This window comes from Geotrypetes seraphini, chromosome 1 (assembly GCF_902459505.1).
Source record: "Geotrypetes seraphini chromosome 1, aGeoSer1.1, whole genome shotgun sequence".
NCBI lineage: Eukaryota > Metazoa > Chordata > Amphibia > Gymnophiona > Dermophiidae > Geotrypetes > Geotrypetes seraphini.
Genome location: NC_047084.1, coordinates 375,441,291 through 375,460,681, shown reverse-complemented (window position 1 = coordinate 375,460,681; position 19,391 = coordinate 375,441,291). Strand labels below are relative to the sequence as shown.

At 43.0% G+C, this 19,391-nt stretch overlaps 1 protein-coding gene across 1 annotated transcript; it reads left to right on the top strand.

The window, feature by feature from the left end:
- The first annotated feature begins 6,539 nt into the window (after positions 1-6,539).
- MBOAT4 (membrane bound O-acyltransferase domain containing 4) lies at positions 6,540-19,108 on the top strand. The gene is made up of 3 exons (XM_033960737.1): positions 6,540-6,658; positions 15,629-15,853; positions 18,097-19,108. Exons 1-3 carry the CDS (start codon positions 6,540-6,542, stop codon positions 19,106-19,108), a joined length of 1,356 nt encoding a protein of 451 aa, XP_033816628.1.
- The last annotated feature ends 283 nt before the right edge of the window (positions 19,109-19,391 follow it).

Here is a 19,391-nt window from a genome sequence, read left to right as displayed (position 1 = left end):
CTGCCCTGGATCGGTAGCATGGAATATTCCTGCTCTTTGGGTTTTGGCCAGGTACTAGTGACTTAGATTGGCCACTGTGATAACAGGCTACTGGAATTGATGGACCATTGGTCTGACCCAGTAAGGCTATTCTTATGTTCTTAGATGTAGTTGTACCACTGTATGTGCAAACAGACGAAATAATCTCACGCTCCCTGGTGCTATCTGAATACGTAGTGCCAGAGTGATCAGATGGAATTTTTGATGGCACTGTTCATGTGAAGGCAATTGTATAACAGGGTGCCACACTTACACACCACATAAGCATGCAAATGTTTAGAATACTGTCACTTTGGGCTAGATTTTGTATATGGCACCCAAAAACACCATGCTTAGCATTATTCTATAAATCTGACCCAAAGTTGGGCCTGATTTATAGAATTTGCATATAGCGGTCAGCCCCACAACAAAAATTTAGGCGTGACTATTTACACCAAAGAAAACATGGTGTAAATGCCCGTGCCTAAATTCTGGGCAGGTTCGGCTTATTCTATAACAGTGCATGTAATTTATAGGAACACCCATGATCCGTCCATGTCCCTCCCATGGCTACGTCCCCTTTTCAGAATTAGAATTTATGTGCACCATTTTATAGAATACTAGTGTTTAAGCCCATTACATTAACGGGTGCTAGAATAGATGTGTCTGTCTGTCTTTCTTTCTGTCTCTCTGTCTCCTTAGCCGCTGTCTGTTTCTCTTTCTTTCTTTCTCGCTCCTTGGCCGCTGGCTGACTGTCTGTCTCTCTGGCCCCCCTGTCTGTTTGTCATTCTTTCTGTCTGTGTCTCTTCCTGGCCCCTTGTCTGTCTGTCTCGCTCCCTAGCCCCCTGCCTATCTCTCTCTGCCCCCCCCCCCCCCGCTGCAAATGGAACACGGCACGGAAGCACAAATCACAGTGGCAGGGATCACGCCGTTTCAACTGCACATGCGCGGGTAAGGATTTTATTATAGAGGATGCTTAGAAAGTGGTGCGTGTAGGTTTAAGCAGGTTAGAAATCTTTTAAATAAATAAATAAATAGTGCCAATAATTGCTTGTTAATGGCCAATTTTAGGGTTCATCGATTCATTAAACAATTATTTATTTATTTATTACACTTATAGCCCGCATATCAGACATCTATACGAATAACAACAATTAAGTTGCACGTGTAATTAGCCGCATGGCCAAATTTGCACATGCAACTTTAGTCACCATATACAGGGCCGGTGTTAGGGGAGGGCAAACAGGGCATCTGCCCTAGGCCCCACAGTTCAAAGGGGTCCCATGGCCTGCCACCTTTATCCCAGCACAGACTAACATATGTGGCCTGCAGCTTTTCTCTCCTTCCCACTTGCGGCAATTCACTAGTGTTCCTAACCTATCTCAATTGCCCCTGGGCCTCAATCTTCCCTGTGATGCTCCTGCTTACCCAGAACAGAAAGTTGCCTCTGAGGAGGCAACTTCCTGTTCTAAATAGGCAGGATGCTTCATGGGGAAGATTGAGGCCCTTAGACTAATGTGCCTGCTGGTAGTGGATGAGGCACATTAGCAACACTAGACCGTGGGGAGCCTGTGGGAAGGAGAGACGCTGGAACCATAGGGAGGGGGAGAAATACTTGACCTGCAGGGGAGAGGGAAAGGGAACTAATTGCTGCTCTCTTGAATGGGAGGGACAGGCATGAAGAGGAAAGATGCTGGAACCAACTTGTAGTGGGGAGGAAAGTGACTTACTGACTCACTAGCAGAAGAAAGGGGGATAGATGGTGAATGGAAGAGAGAGGACACACCCTGGAGACCTTTGAAGGAGATATACAGAACTGGGAGGAGGGAGAGGGATGAGAGAGGGAGAGATCCTGGCTCTGGGGAAGGAAGAGAGAGGAGAGGGACGGGAGAGAGTGAAAAGATACTAGGAATGGAGGGAGAAGCGATAGGGACACAGTGGGCCAACACTGATGGGGTGTGGGGGGAATAGGGACACAATGCTGATCACAGGAGGGGACAGGGACAAAGAGGGAAATGGAGAGGGTAAGACAAAGATACAGAGGGAAAACTGATGACTATAATGGCTGGATCAGGACACTTTGAGGGCACATACTGAAACTGGAGAAAGGAAAGGGACAGAGACACAGAAGGGACACATAAGGATGTAGGAGGCGGCCGATCAGAGTTGCTGCCACAGGAAATGATTTTCATAGACATGAAGATTAGGGGAACAGGAGAGAATGTCAGGCAGTGCTGGGGGAAGGGGAAGAGATGCAGGTTATTGGGGGGCCCCTGGAGCTATTTTAAACTAGTTGTGGGAAGAGAGGGTGAGAGTGAGGGGAAAATGCTGCACCAGTCCAGAGGTGATGAGAGGGAGGAAGAAATGATGGGTCCAGAAACTTGGTGGTGGTGCGGGGGGGGGGGGGGGAGGGAGGGGGAATAAAATGATGGATAATGGGAGGGAGGAAAGGAGAGATAATTGGATACAGGAGTAAAAAAACTAATAGAAACGATTAGTATATCAGATTCCATATCAGAGACAGGTGTAGTAAATAAACAAAAAAAAAAACAAAAAAAGCTTGAATGGATACCAGCCACTGGAAAGAGAATTAGCAAAAGACACAGAAAGGCAGAAGAGGAAATTAAAATGTCCATACAACAAAGGTAGATAAAAGGTATTTAAGTGGAATTTGTTAGGTCTCTTTGTATTGTGCTCAGTTGCAAAACCAGACGGCTGATTGGGGGGGGGGGGGGGAAGGACGGAGCCCAAAGTGGGCGGGCACCACATTTTCTCCATTCACGTTGCTCAAATGCAAAATATAAATAACTGATCTGGCAAGGATTCCCAGGCCTCACCAGCTGAAGTCCTCTTACTCCAGTTCCGCAGCCACATCTCTCCAAACCCTGCAGCCAATGGCAACTCAGGGACACTGCAACTGACTGCAGAACTTGGAGACTTCTGGCTGCCAGACTGGAGAAGGAGGAGGGTGAGAAGGTGGTCTTCAGCTGGCAGGGCTTCAGGATCCCCACCAGCCATAGTAAAGGAAGTGGCTAATTTTGGTGGGGGCCTGGATCCAGGATCCCCTACGCTTGTGCCGCAGTATAAAAAGAAAGGCACTTCGGGTTTTGTTTCTCTAGAGTTGCATTACTTGCTGTGTTTAATTTATTGGGGTTCTCAGTTCATTTCTGGTCTTCATATTTCTGGCAGGAAGGAAGGATCCCTGGCAGCGGCTTCAGGGAATAAGCAAGCAGGCAATATCCTCGGTATTGACCAGTGCTGCCTACCCCCAACAAGCAACAAAAAAATCACTCTAAATAATGCTTATAAGGATGCTGTGCAGATGGTATAATTAGGTCTACAAAAATTTTTATGCTCAGAATCATGGAGGGGGTAACTGGGGAACACCCCAGAACCTGCCACCTCACCGCCCAATCATCGCATGTAAAAAGTAGACAGCATATTATATCATGTCTTTGAAGGTGTAAACTAAAACACAGCCCGATAGGGCTTCAAATTTTTAAAGGTGTACGTCTGGTTATTTTAGAAAAACTCAGCAAACTTATCTTTTAGTTTGCAGGTTCCGACGTGCACGCTTCGTTCCTGCCTCAGGGAACCAACGATAGTAGGTGGAAAACACTCATGCGGTGGTCTCAAAGATTCTCCTCAACCACCGCATGAGTGTTTTCCACCTACTATCGTTGGTTCCCTGAGGCAGGAACGAAACGTGCACGTCGGAACCTGCAAGCTAAAAGATAAGTTTGCTGAGTTTTTCTAAAATAATCAGACGTACACCTTTAAAAATTTGAAGCCCTATCGGGCTGTGTTTTAGTTTACACCTTCAAAGACATGATATAATATGCTGTCTACTTTTTACATGCGATGATTGGGCGGTGAGATGGCAGGTTCTGGGGTGTTTCCCAGTTACCCCCTCCATGATTCTGAGCATAAAAATTTTTGTAGACCTAATTATACCATCTGCACAGCATCCTTATAAGCATTATTTAGAGTGATTTTTTTGTTGCAATACATCTTCCTTTATCACTCATTTTGTTGAATTGCTTCAAGCCTACCCCTTTTCTTATACCCCCAACAAGCGGCTCATGTAACCTCAAGGGTACACGTACCACGTATTGAGAGGACTGTCCGGGCTCCCGGATGGGCTTTCCAAAACTTGTCATTTGTCTGGGTTTTGTAAAGCCCCGATGAGCTCTGGCTGCATCTGGAGGGGCTCTGAGCATGTGCCGTGTGCAGATGAGGTCACATCTTAACATGCTCCAGGCCCTTCAGCCTCAGCTGGAGCTCATCTGGAAGGAGAGAGGAGGCTTTGTGGGGGGCAAGGCGGGGTTGGAGGCTGAACGGGGCTGGGCTGGAAGTGGAATGGGGCGGGGTCATGTGTCCAGGGTTTCCTGGAGAAAAATGTGGTAACCCTAGTTTGAAGATATGAAAAAGAAATCCCTAAAGAGTATATACCACAGAAAAAATACTATAATATCAGAGCAATGTACTTAAATTGCAAAATCTAACTTATTATACTGTTTACTGACAGCACGTTTGCACTTGCACCTGCACTTTGTGATATGGAGGTTGGATTAGAACTCTAATCTGTTTGGGATGTTGGTTTTTTTATTTTTTTTTCCTTTCTGGATGGCCCACAATCATCTTGCTTGCTCTATTCCTCGTGGACACTGTTCCAGGAAGACTTCGAACTCTCAAGCTAAGTGATTTATGAACTTTTGAACACAGCTATATTTATATATCATTGGATGATTTTTTGTGTGGCCTTTTCCAGCCTGTTATATGTTACATGTTGTTATATCTTGTTTGGTTTGTTTGTAGTGTTTGTATGGTGTTCTGTATATGCTATTGTGTGAAAATTTTGTGATATTTTTGCAAATTTTAAATTAATAAATATGTACAATATTTCTAATTTTGCAATTTGAGTACATTGCTCTGATATTATAGTATTTTTCTGTGGTATATACTCTTTAGGGATTTCTTTTTCTTATCTTTGAGATTTACTTTTGAATCCCGTTGTTTATTGGTTGTAGCTCTCTGTTTTATTTTTTGTCTAACCCTAGTTTGAACCCACAACCTCAGGGTGCTGAGGCTATAGCACTAACCACTACGCCCCATCACCATTCTGTCTGATACTGATCAGTGGCGCTTCTGGCTTATAAACCTCAATCAAATCTTGCAAATAGGCCATGGCTGACACAAATAGGCACTGAAAATTTTGAACCAAAGCTTTATATTGTATCTGAAAATCTACCACAGCCGGTGAAGCTGTTTTGACTTAGGGGAAATATGATCATAATGACTACCCCCCCTCCCCAATCAACCTGGATGTGCGTTTTGAACTATTTATATTGCCTTCAATTAGTTGGATTTCTGTTGGTCTTGCTCATCCCTCTGGTTCATCCTATGTGATAACCTACCTCTCTCTTTTCCTCCACGATAATCTCCATAAAGGGTTCATAGTCAGTCGCGCGCAAGACACCAGCACGCCACGGGAAAACTTAGTTTTAAAGAGCTCTGAAGCGGGGTGTGAGTAGGGAAACCCCCCCCCCCCCCACTTTACTGCATAGTGCTCGTGCTGCTGTTGGGTTGGGGGGTTGGAACCCTCCATTATAGAGAAAACGGAACTTTTTCCAATTTTTTTTCAGGAAAAGTTCCGTTTTCTCTATAATATGGGGGGTTCCCCCCTCACACCTCCCCCAATAACAGCGTGAACAGTATGCAGTAAAGTGTGTGTGTGGGGGGGGGGGTTCCCCCCCCGTCGGAGCTCTTTAAAACTAAGTTTTCCCGTGGCGTGCTTGTGTCTTGCGCCAAACTGTCAGCGCTCGATTGTCGGCGCGCTGGTATCTGGCATGCGATTGTCCCGTCACCCCATAAAGCCACCTTCAATAGAGTTTCATTGTCCTCTTACAAAAAAATAACAGGCATCTGCAAGTATATATTTTATACATCTAGGGAGTGGTTTATCCTACTGCAAAGTATTTCACGCTACATTCCTCACAGGATATTACACATTCCTGCCGTTGGTAATAATTAAAATATTTTCTGCTAGAGCTTCAGGAAATCCTGAGCCCCTTATCCAGGGATTAACATCCCTTTTTCTTTTATTTAAATGACGGTATACAGTGGAAAATGTACCATATCTTATCTCTGCATTCTTGTCTTCTTTTGAATTGAACTATGTGGGATTTCTGATGACTCGAGCAGAACAACCATTACCGTTTTTGCTGCACATGCAAGTGAGGAATGCAATTAGGGGTGCAGAAAAGACTATTAAGAAAGCAAACAGAAGGCTGTCCTGTTTAGTTTTCTTTGCCATGAATTAAACTCCCGACACAGGTAACTTGGTGACCATGGCCTTCAGCATCTACACGTTTTATTTATGTATCTTATCATGCAGGCCACAGCCCCTCCATCGTTGCCCCTCAATCCATTATAAAACGGGACGAGACAGTCAGTGTAAAGAAGTTGTTACGAGGGTCGTTGCTATATTTTGCTCCTGCTTGGCCAGTTCTAGGGCATTGATGGATTGGTTGGCTCTGCTCTGTCTTCATCCTGTGGCTGTGTACCAGATCCTTGCTTTTCCATTTGCTGTTTTGTTTACTTACCTTTGCTTCCTCGGATATTTATCTGTGAACGCCAGGTATGCGTTAGCATTTTTATTTTCAATTTGACATTCGGACCACCTAGTATATCATCTTCTCTTGTTTTTATCCCACCTCTTTCATACAGCATCTCAAACTCATATTTCATTTTAAGCCATTTCGTCTGTGTCATATATCATCTTATTTCAGTCATGCACCATCTCATTCTGTATAAGTCAGTGCAAAACAGGATTTATCAGATTTACAGAAGGAGGGGGGGGGAGGGATTGGGACTTGTATACCCCCTTTATGTAATTTTACAACCACACATACAGCATTTTCCCTATCTCTCCCAATGGGCTCACAATGTATTAAAGGTACCTGGAGCAGTGTAGGATTAAATGATTTGGCCAGGGTCACAGGGAGCAGTGCAGGGTTTGAACCCACAACCTCACTAGAGAATGACTAGAGAAGAGGGGAAAAGGGGAAAAGGTTACAAAACATTGTAAAGGAAGGTTACATTGTTGCAAGAGAGGAGTCATTTACAATACGTTGTGGAGGTCCATTGCATTGTAAAGGTAAGAGAACAGAGTCATTGAGCTAAAAGGAATTTATCAATCTTTTCCTGAAGGAGAAGTAATTCAGTTCTGTTCTTATGGATTTTGGAAGGGCTTTCCAGGTTCTTGTAGCGATCTATGTGAAAAGGGTGTTGAATATTCACTTGTATTTCACTCCCTTGGAAGAGGAGATGATCAGCTGGTGGGTGTTGTTTATCCTGGTTGAGGTGAAGAACAGGTGGGTTATCTGCTCCGGTGAGTTGGTATTTAGTGCATGGTGTACAATGCAGGAAAGTTTAAACAAGATTCGGTCATTTACAGGCAGCCTGTGACGCATGCGGTAGTATGCAGAGACGCGGTCTTACTTTTTAAGCCGAAAATCAGCCTGATTGCAGTGTTCTGGATCAATTGGAGTTTGTACATTTGGGAGGAGGTTCTGCCCGCGTAGCGAGAGTTGCAATAGTCAAGTTGTGCTAGGATAAAACTGAATTGTGATTAAATCTGTATTAGATTGTAAGCCGCCCTGAAGATTCCTCCTAAGTTGGGATAGAAAATCAAGTTTATTATGATTTTATATACCGCCTATCAAGGTTATCTAAGCAGTTTTTACAATCAGGTACTCAAGCATTTTCCCTATCTGTCCCGGTGGGCTCACTTGGAAATTTCAGGTTATTTGGGAGCCATTAACAAGATACTGTAAAGATTGAAATTACTGCATAGAATAAATATTAATTTTTTTTCCTTTTGTTCCTACACGTCCAGGGTGAGGGGGAATATTTTATGATTTCTTTCACTTATGAATAATTGTTGGATATAAGGGAGGGGGATAATTGACGCGAGTTAGAATTTGATATTAAATGATGTTAAAGTATAAAATGTATGTATTTTATGTTACACTTATTGTGAGTTTTAAAAATGAATAAAGATTTTAAAAAAAACCCAAAAAACTTGGAAACTTAGGGCTCCTTTTACGAAGCCGCGTTAGCGATTTAACGTGCGAAATAGTGCGCACTAAACTGCTGGCCGTGCTAGCTGCTACCGCCTCCTCTTGAGCAGGCGGTAGTTTTTTGGCTAGCATGGGGGTTAGCGCATGATAAAAAGTTGCGTGTGATAAAGCCGCTAACGCGGCTTCGTAAAAGGAGCCCTTGGACTAGCCTCTGAACCAGAATTGTAACGCGGTTGCTATAGAAGTAGGGTTTGATTAGTCTTAGTTGCTTTAAGCTGTAGAAAGTCCCCCCCCTCCCCGCCCAGAGGTTGGATATTTGGGGTTCGTAGGAAAGTGTGGAGTTAAGCAGGATTCAAAGCACCTTGGAGGACTTCTCAACATTTAGGGCTCCTTTTACGAAGCCGCATTAGTGGCTCTATCGCACGTGACTTTTTATCACGCGCTAACCCCTGCGCTAGCCGAAAAACTACCGCCTGTTCAAGAGGAGGCGGTAGCGGATAGCGACGGCTGGCAGTTTAGCGCGCGCTATTATGCGCATTAAACCGCTAACGCGGCTTCGTAAAAGGAGCTCTTAGTGTTGCATCAGAAGGCAAGGTTAGGACCACGGGTGCTGAATGTGTGGTAGTGTGGAACCCCAAAAAACTTGGTTTTGGTGGTGTTTAGTTTTAGTTTATTGGAGAGTGCCCAAGGTAGATTTTTTTTCAGTGTCTTTGGAAACCTTATTGGAGGACTCCCTAGCGTTGTCATAAAGTGGGATTAGGAGGATTATTTTGTCTGCTTAGGATAGTAGACATTCGCCCAATGGTGAAGATGAGGATGTCCATGGTGCTCATAAAAATGTTGAAGAGCACCGGTGAGAGTGGGGACCCATGAGGTATTCCACAGGCTTTCCAACTTCTCCCTCCGAATCCGCAGCTTCAGTATCTGTGGATTTGGTTATTTGCAATTTTTTTTGTTTTTTACAAAAAAACTATTTTCATTTTTTGGCTATTTTTAAGCCGTCCAAGCCTCCCCGGAACCTAACTGGTGGTCTAGCGGTGGTCTCGAGACTACAACAGGAACTCACGGCAGCCATTTTGATGACGGCTCTGCACGGGGCAGGAGCATTGGAAGATCGCTCCTGTCCCGCTTCACCGCTAGACCACCAGGTAAGGTTCCGGGGACGCAGGAGGGAGGCGAGGGTGGGTCAGAGCCGGCCGAGAAGTTATTCATGATTTTTCACACTTTGCGGTTCGGCTCTGCACCTAACCCCCACGAATACCGAGGGAGAAGTATACAGTATTCTCTGTTTGTCAGTAACTTATTGAACCAGTTGAGGACAGTTCCAGTCATACCTAGTGCATTGAGTTTACTCGGTAGGAGTTTATGATTGACACAGTGAAACACAGCTGATATGTCAAATTGTAGGAGAATTGATTGGTGTCCCTTGCTGAGCATTTTATTTATGTATTTATTCAATTTTCTATACCGTTCTCCCAAGGGAGCTCAGAACGGTTTACATGAATTTATTCAGGTACTTAAGCATTTTTCCCTGTCTGTCCCAGTGGGCTTACAATCTATCTAATGTACCTGGGGCAATGGGGGGGATTAAGTGACTTGCCCAGGGTCACAAGGAGCAGTGTGGGTTTAAACCCACAACCTCAGGGTGCTGAGGCTGTAGCTTTAACCACTCCCCACTGCCACACACTCCCCGCTGTTTGATTTTGGTAGTTAGTGTGAGTAGTAGTAATTCTGTGCTGTGTTTGGGCCTGAAACCATACTGAGAGGGATGTAGGCAGAATAATTTGTCTAGGTAGGCTCCAAACAGGGAACTGCAGAGCCTGTAGAGACTCCTGGGGTAAGGACCTTATATAATGATCTAGCTGTCTATAAGCAAACATTGCTGGCCAAGAGGCCCCCTCCCCACCGAAGAAACCCAATGGACACAACGTTCTCTCCTCCATGAGAACATGATAAAGCAGCGTAAAACCATGCCGAGCCCAATGTTGAAAAACTGCTGACTCAATTCCAGGACGAAAGGCTATATTACCCTGGAGTGACAAGAGACTACTACATTGGGGGGGTCAAATCCCCCCTAATGAGCAAGATCCTTCCAATAGACCCTAGCTGTGTGAAAAATTCCAGAAGAGCGAATATGACCAGGAAGCGCTCGCGAACTGGACTGAAGCACATAAAAAAGATGCAAAGGATCACAGTAGGCTCGTTCCATCTCCAAAGAAGAAAAGTGGTCAGTATTATTATACCAATCCTCCACATGACAAAGAAGGCATGCCAAGTTATATAATTGGAGGTCCGGAATCCCCACTCCTCCCCGTCTCCAGTTTCCAATTAACTGTGAAAATCGCATCCTAGCTCTCTTCCCAACCCAACAAAAACGGGCCACCATCCGATGTAACAACTGAAGATCCTTCGATGTCACCTGAAGTGGAAGAGTTTGTAAACAGTACAACCACTTGGGGACAATGACCATTGCATACAGGCTAATGTGACCCATAAGAGACAGAGGAAGCATAGACCATTGGCCAAGATTGGCCTTTGTGAGTTGAAATAAAGGAAGTATATTAAGATGATACAGCTGTGAAGGGTCAGGACCCAAAACAATGCCCAGGTATTAAAATAAGCCGTGCGCTTTCCGTAGGGGACAGTGAAAGTGGGAAATAAAAACATATTTAATAGGGATTGAAAATGAGTAGGTTAGCGCATAAACAAATGAAAACAAAAAATGATGCATCAAAGCATAAAATTCTTAACGATAAAAAATTAAAAACATTTAAAAACAGTACAAGCTAAATACAATACATAAATAGATGAAGATAAAACAACTCATAGGCACATAAATATCATTAAATATATAACGTTTCTTTAAAATATGAACATATGCCATGTGTTATAAGTACATATGAACCTGATTTGAGCGCTTCATTCATACACTCTAAACATTTAAGTTTAAGGGAACAGATGTACCTTATTACTTATTTGCACGGTGTAGTTGAAAGCAAATAGGAAGCCTCATAAGAGTTCTAATCAAATATAAAAATGACATCATATTAGATAGGGCTAGTTTGAACTATGGTAAATGATATATAAAGACAATGGATACACTTATACTGCAATAAAGAGAAAGAAGTAATTAACTATCAATGACTCAAACAAAAAAAATATATAATACGTGAATAAATAACCCTAAAAAGATAACATATAAAGCGGAGTCTCGGCGTTTCCCGCATGTCGACAGAATGCACAAAAGTTGAATGTATAACAGAGTGGATAACACGACAGTGTAACGGCACCGTTACATAAAATAAAATCATATACGAAAACCTACCTTGTGAAGATTCCTTTTGGAACTCTCTACACAATCAAAGATGAGAATTTTATATCATCCTCTCTCCACATTCTCATTCTCTGTCCGCACATGAATGAACTAAACAGGACCGCTGTCTGTGAGCCGTTTTTGTACTGAAGTATGCATGTTCTGCAGTCTTACGTAATAAACTTACTAGTCTCTTCTTATAACTTCATATACCAGTACTTATTCTCATTTACTCATTGTAAATGTTGCTCCCTGGTTGCATCTCTGTTTTTGCTGGTACCATATTTACAATATAATGTATTTATATCTGTAATTGTAAAATTCTTAATAAAACAATTTGAAACAAAAAAATTACTTATGTAAAAAAGTAATTGCGTTCTAATATTTTTTGAGTAAAAAGCATAAGCAGTGGAACGCTTTATTTTTTTTTTTTTTGTTTTTTGAGGGGGGGTGTCTAAAAGCTCCACCCTAGACTCACCAAAACTCCACCTCAGACCTAACCTCCATAATAATAATACTAATTTTAATGCCATTTCTTCCATTCATTATTCATATACATACAATCTAATCTTATAATCTGTCTTTCCCTCCTTCTAACCCCCCTCCAGTATGGCCCTTCTTATGTTCTTATCTTTTTAAATTAACCTTTATTTCCAAGCATTATTTTACTGAAAGAGGCTGAAGTGCTACTTTGGCTAAATTACTGACCTTAGTTAATCCCTAAATCTTGAGGCATGTTTCTCCCTTTCCCATTCAGAAATCCTACCCTAACCATAAACATACTCATTATAGCAGTTCAGCACTTCACTGGGGATCTGAGATGAACGAGAGGGGAGGCTTTCACTATGTTTTCCACTTAATAGCTCTTTGAGACTCTGGCCTCCCATATGCCCTTAATTGGCATTTCACACCATTGTAAACCTTGCTGATTTAGAATGTTTTGCTCAGATCATCTGGTACACAGAAGCTCATTCCAACTAGAGAGTGACATGGGGGACAAAGATTTGTCTCCATCCCCTCACCATCCCCACAATGAAGTGCATTTTTCTTCCCTGTCCCCTCACCGTCCCCGCATTTTCCATCCCTGTCCACTCACCATCCCTGCAGTCTTAATTTTCTTCCCCGTATCTTCCTGCTCAATGCAGAAAGATTATTTTATACAATTTCCCCCCCTTTTACAAAAGTGCGGAAGAGGTTTTTAGCACTGGCCGGTGCGCTGAATGCTCTGCCCTGCTTCAATGCTCATAGAGTTCCTATGAGCAATGGAGCATTCAATGCTGGCCGGCACTAAAAACCTCTTCTGCACTTTTGTAAAAGGTTTATGAGCCTAAGGGCTCCTTTTATGTAATGTAATGTAATGTAATGTAATTTATTTCTTATATACCGCTACATCCGTTAGGTTCTAAGCGGTTTACAGAAAATATACATTAAGATTAGAAATAAGAAAGGTACTTGAAAAATTCCCTTACTGTCCCGAAGGCTCACAATCTAACTAAAGTACCTGGAGGGTAATAGAGAAGTGAAAAGTAGAGTTAGAGGAAAAATAAAAATAAAATAAACATTTTAACAAGACAGCATTGATCTAAATACTTTGGAAGGTAGAAGAGAGGAGAGAAAGGAATAGAAGCAGAAGGGGGAGCCGTTGAACAGTAGAATTCTGGAGAAATTTAAACGATAGAAATAGAACAAAACAAAGACAAAAGGCAAAACAATAGATATGATTAAAGATAAATCATAAGCTGGAAAGAAAAATAAAATAAAACTTTGTCTTCAATCCACGGTTTCAGCGTCAGTGATGAAGTGGAGCAAGTAAGTTTAGGAGGAGCGATATATATATATATATCATGCCATAGTAAGGCTGCACCTTGATTATGGGCTACAATTCTGGTTAAACTATAAAAATACAGGAGTATAACTATCTAAATTGCCAATAGTACTTATCAAGCCGCGCTAGCGGTTTAACGCACGTAATAGCGCGTGCCGCTACCGTCTCCTCTTGAGCAGGCGGTAGTTTTTAGCCAGCGATGGGGTTAGCGCGTGATGACAAGTCACGCGCGTTAACCCTGCTAGCGCGGCTTGATAAAAGGAGCCCTAAGGCATTTCAAATAAACATTTCAAGCCAGACCCTCACCAAATATAGAACAAGGGGGTCACAAATTAGAAACAAAAATAAGTAGACAAAAATTGAACTGGGAACTCCAAAAAGTTAAACTCAGTAAGTAACACTAGAGAAAACCAGAAATGCGTTTCCTTTTCTGTTCATCACAATACAAAGACATCTGCTATACACATTTCCCAAAGATGACGCACAGTATTTCAGTCAATAAATTCCAAATAAAGTGCTTTTTTTTTAACCTTCGAAATTGGAGATTTCTTTTTCCATCAAGTCAGTTCCAGTTTCTCTTTTTTCTGCTTTCCTATCTTCTGCATTCCTTCCTCTCCTCCACCCCATGTGGAATTAGCATGCACTAAATGCTAAGAAGCCCATAGATATAAAACAAGCTTTTGAGCATGCATCAATTCCATTAGTGCACTCTAAGCTTTAGTAAAAATGCCCTTAAGACATGACACCTTTGAAAATGTGGATTTCTTGTATTTTGTCCTGTATAGGAAATTATACATTTCTGTTTCTCTTTCTTTGATGTTCTGCTGCTCTGAGTTTGGTTTGTCGTACTTTTCTGTATAGTTGCTTCTGATCTTTAGCTAATTTTTACTGTGTGATGATCTCTTTTCCTTGTCTAAGCACATACAGATTCTGTGTAGGAATTTGTAGCAATCTGGCTTGTCCTTTTTTTTTTTTCCAGCTGAAGATATTCCAGCGTTCTAGAATATTTACATTGTTGACTTTTTTATAGGGTTTTATAAGGTTAGTGTAGTTTGAGTTCATGGACCTGGTGCTGTTATGGTATGGTAAACCTCTAAATAGCTATTTGGAAATTCAGAGTAATCAGATTGTATTTTGATGACAAATCATTCAGATTATTAGTTCAGTCCTTCGTCCTGAGTACTCTGGACTACTGCAATATTGTTCATCTAGCTAGTAACACCAAAAATCTGGCTTGACTGATTATTAAACTGAAAAATGTAGACCATATAACTCCCTATTATACTGGCTCCCTATGGAGGCTAGAGTGCAGTTTAAGTTTGGCTGCTTCTGTTATAAATATCTGGTATGGCTCCAGCCTATGTACATAAGAACATAAGCCGTGCGTGCCTCTGCTGGGTCAGACCTGAGGTCCATCATGCCCAGCATTCCACTCACGCGGCGGCCCATCAGGTCCAGGACCTGTATACTAGTCCTCTATCTATACCCTTCTATCCCCTTTTCCTTCAGAAAATTGTCCAATCCCTTCTTGAACTCCAATACCGTGCCCTGTCCTATCACTCCCTCTGGAAGCGCATCCCAGGTATCCACCACTCGTTGGGTGAAGAAGAACTTCCTAGTATTGGTTATAAGAACATATGTAGTTGATCAATTCATTTTTTTCTCATCATTGAAGTTCTAGTCGAATAGCTACATTTTTTGATTTTCCATCGCCCAAAGGTTGTATCATAATTGATTACTGTAATTTCAAGCATCCACTTGGGATGACGATTTTCATCAGTAATTTTTTATATCTACAGTACATCATATCAAAACTTCAGGAAATTGTTAAAGACCTACTTATTTAGGAAATGTTTGAAAGACTGAATTTGTATTCTACTCTGTGTTTGCAGTAGTTTTTTTTACTTTGTTAAACCGCATAAATCTGAAGGGTAATGCGGTAAAGAAATGTTATAGTAGATGGAGTGTTTGTTGTTATCATTGATATGACACCAGTTGGAATGGAATGTTTTTCTATCTTGGTTGTAAAGTGAACCATTCCGCTTCTGCTCTGTACCCATTGTTGAGCGTTTATTGGTTCATTTGAGAATGTCCCATCTGAATGAATAATTATACTCTATATGATTTAAATAAAATTGACTAAATTTAGAGTTGGAACTGAGGGTGGAGCTTGACCTCTTCCCCTCAAAATGACATTCTGCTGCCCCTACATAATCTGATCCAGGACCCTGAAATTTATGCTTCACATTGTAGTGATGCAAGAACACAGGGTCCGGTGGCGGTGGTCAGGATTGTAGACTCTTGGCTACCATTGAAGAATTATGAAATAGCTTTATTGTACAGTGTTCTATGATGTCACGTGCTGTATAGAACTATTTTGCTCTTCAGATACCTTTTTCTTCTCCTGGGAGGACTGGCGCTGGCGTTTGTTGCCATGGGACCCTACTCCGTGCTCATTCTCATCCCTGCCTTGTGTTCAGTGGTCCTGTTCCACTCTGTCAGCCCTGAGTCCGTGTACCGCTGGGCTTTCCTTCTCCAGATGACCTGGCAGACTCTTTGCCACCTCTGGCTGCACTATAAGGAATATTACCTGCAAGAGGCTGCAAGTATCAGGTAAAGAAATAGAACAAGAAATTGTTATCTCTACTTATTGCCATAAAAAACTCTCTATGATTTATGGTTTATTTATGTATATTCCGCCCTTACCCAAGGCGGGTTACAAAATTACACACATACTTGTCAACTACAGATAAACAGTACAGCATAAATTACAAACAATAAAATTAAATAGGTGACCAGCACCCCACTTTCATCCTAGACTCGAAAATCATACTCCTATTAATAAAGCATAAAATCCAGGGATAGATATTTTCATTCCACCAGATTCTATATAGGTCACCCAAAGTTGGTCATCCAGATTTGGACACAGAGCTCAGATGCGTGCATAAACTATTTAGTCAATTGTATGCTAATAATCAATTATTGACATTAATTAGAATGATTTGGCACTAATTTGGATTTACAATACTCTCCCGATATTTGCAGGGGGTTCCATTCCAGGAACCCCCGTGAATTTTGAAAAACCGCGAATACAGTTTTTCGCCTATCAAAAGACAGGAGAGGCAGGAGAGGGCAGCTGGAGCGCCGGCGAGTGAAGAAAATCACTCGCGGTATGCTCCGACTGCCTCTTCCTGTTACTAAAGTCAGGCTACACCAATCAGGAGCTGCTTTGACACGCAGCTCCTGATTGGTGTAGCCCGACTTTAGTGCAGGAAGAGGCGGTCGGAGAATACAGCGAATTAGTGAGTCTGCGAACCATGAATTCGCGGGGGAACACTGTACATGAATATCTGCCTATGGGCTATTATATAATGCTGCATGACCAAAGGCCCTGATTCAATTAATGATGCCTAGCTTGTAGGCGCTTTTGAACATACCTGTCAATCATCTGCTAGGCACCATTTATAGAATCACACCTAGCGGTGCTTAAACAGTCTTAGATGCTGGTAGGCATTAAAACTTTAAGCACCGCTTTGAATATGTAACTACAAAAAAGAGGTTTACAAGTGCAATTCCCTTTCCCTCTACCTCCATCTCCTTCAAGCTGGCACTCCCTCCTGCTTCTCTTAGCTTTTTTTTAAATCTCCCCCCCTATACTTTCTCTGGAGGGTTGAACAGCTAATTTCTTTTCACTTGCTACCAAATTTCCTTATCTTGATCCCTACGAGGGTCAAGATAAGGAAATTGGGTCATTAGGGCATAGACAGGGGGTGGGTAAGCAGAGTGGGCAGACTTGATGGGCTGTAGCCCTTTTCTGCCGTCATCTTGGTTTCTCATTGAAGATAGGACTTCAATGAGAAACCAAGGTGGCAAGGGAGCCCCTTCTGGTGATTCAGACAGGTCGTGACCTGTTTGGGCCGCCGCGGGAGCGGACTGCCGGGCAGGATGGACCTATGGTCTGACCCGGCGGAGGCACTGCTTATGTTCTTATCTTCTATGTTTCTATGTTTACTGACAGTGTTTGTGATCTGGGGCACATCATTTTACCCTTCCTTGCCTAAGATAGTAGTCCCTTGTACTCAAATTTGGAAAAGTTGAGTAGTAGAGCCAAGTCCTTTGAAGTGCAGTCTCCGGAATTGCACACAGTATTCTAAATGAGGCCTCACCAGAGACTTTTACAAAGGAATTGTCACTGCTGGCTATTCTTTTCTCTTGGCTGTGCCGGTGATGACCTGCTCAACCTCACGGAATGAGTAAATTATTTGCCATTTGTGACTGAGACATCAGTCAAAAATGTTTCCGTTTCCACCTTTGCCATTTTGTGAAGAATAAAATGTGATTGCTAATGCTCTTATTCGGTGACATAGTAAGGGAGGTTGGTGTCTGGAATTGCGCGCTCGGTGCCCTCCCCCTTCACCGCTGCTTGAAAGCCCCACCCCCATGTAACTCTTGAAATGTTTGCCAGCGCAAGCAGAATCTTCCAGACATTAGAAGGGAGCCGAGGTTAGCGTGAGCAGCAAGTAAAAGATGCTCACGCTGGTGAACATTTAACCCTTTAATTGGCAGTTGGTGAAAATGGCTGCTTTACATAACTTGATGTTGATCAAGAGCAACAATGCCCAGTAAAGGGTTAAAGAGGTGCATGTGTGTGTGTATGGGGGGGGGGGAGGGAGAGGAGGAGAGGTGCCAGTGCCTCCTGCGAAGATGGCACCTGGGATGGTACACCCCTCCCCCTTACTGCGCCACTGCTCTTATTCACCTATCAAAACTAAATACTGACTCCAGATTGGGTGTTTGATGTTGGATGGAAGAGGGGAAGCCATCATTAAAATATCGTATGGTTCTTCACTTTCTAGGCTGTGCTTTGCTATTTCATCTCTCATGCTGCTGACCCAGAGGGTAACATCACTGGCACTGGACATTCATGAAGGAAAAGTGAAAGGCAGCATGGCTGCGAACTCTCAGCACCAGTTCTCCTGGCGACAGCCGTCGAACACAGCACTGCCATTCTTCACATACTTGTTCTTCTTTCCTGCCCTGTTGGGGGGTCCCCTCTGCTCCTTTACAAGATTTCAAACCAAGATCAGGCAACCTGGCACACATCGCACACTAGCACCCCTCTGGCTAGCAGGACAGAGCTGCCTTTTTGCTACAGCATTGCACGTTTTCAAAGCATTTGTCAAGGGCCGCCTGAGCATTGGGGCTGATATTACTAGCTGCATCGGATTTGACTGTGTTCGCACAATGTGGGCCACCACACAGCTCTTTAAGCTGGTGTATTACTCTCAGTGGCTGCTGGATGGATCGCTTTTCATGGCAGCAGGCTTCGGGTTGGAAGACAGGCAAGAAAACGAGGGTTTCCTCCAAGACCTCTCTGGTGCAGATCTTTGGACCCTGGAAACAACGAACAGAATGTCCTTATTCACCAGGACCTGGAACAGAAGCACCTCACAATGGCTGAGGCGACTTGTCTTCCAGCACAGCCGGCGCCATCCTCTAATAAAGACCTTTGCTTTCTCAGCTTGGTGGCACGGGCTTCATCCCGGCCAGCTCTTTGGTTTCTTGTGCTGGGCCCTCATGGTGGAGGCGGATTACCGGATTCATCCGTATTGCAGATCTCTGGTGAAGTCTCGCCGCTGCTGGTGGATCTGCAGGGTTTTAAGCTGGGCTCAAACGCAGCTGCTCGTTGCATACATCATGACTGCCATAGAAATGAGGACTCTGACCTCCCTCTGGAGGCTGTGTGTGTCTTATAACAGTTTGTTTCCTCTCCTGTACTGTGTATGTCTTTTGTTTGTAGCAAAAACAAAGAGCAAGGGGGTAAACGCAACCCATGCCTGCCCCGGTGCCACTTCTCCACGAATGTAACTCGTAATCTACAATGTACAGGTTATAAATTTTCATTATGTGCCCTTTTTAGCGGGTGGATGCTTGTCCAGGTATACACTTCTATATCTGCCTACTCAACTGTTTATCCTACATCCTCCGATGAGTCAGCAATTGCATGTTGAACTCTTTGTCTTACATAATAACTGAGTCATCGAAATTCAAGTTTACGGGCTCTTTTTTTCTAAGGCGCGCTAGCATTTTTAGCGCACGCTTAGCGTGCGCTACAATGCCACATGCACTAGACGCTAATGCCTCCATAGAG

Bases quoted from the DNA above. Each gene is read 5' to 3' on its own strand.
- MBOAT4 (XM_033960737.1), top strand. From the start codon at position 6,540: ATGGATTGGTTGGCTCTGCTCTGTCTTCATCCTGTGGCTGTGTACCAG. The intron at 6,659-15,628 runs GTATGCGTTAGC...TTTGCTCTTCAG, and splicing joins TATTTATCTGTGAACGCCAG to ATACCTTTTTCTTCTCCTGG. The intron at 15,854-18,096 runs GTAAAGAAATAG...TTCACTTTCTAG, and splicing joins CAAGAGGCTGCAAGTATCAG to GCTGTGCTTTGCTATTTCAT.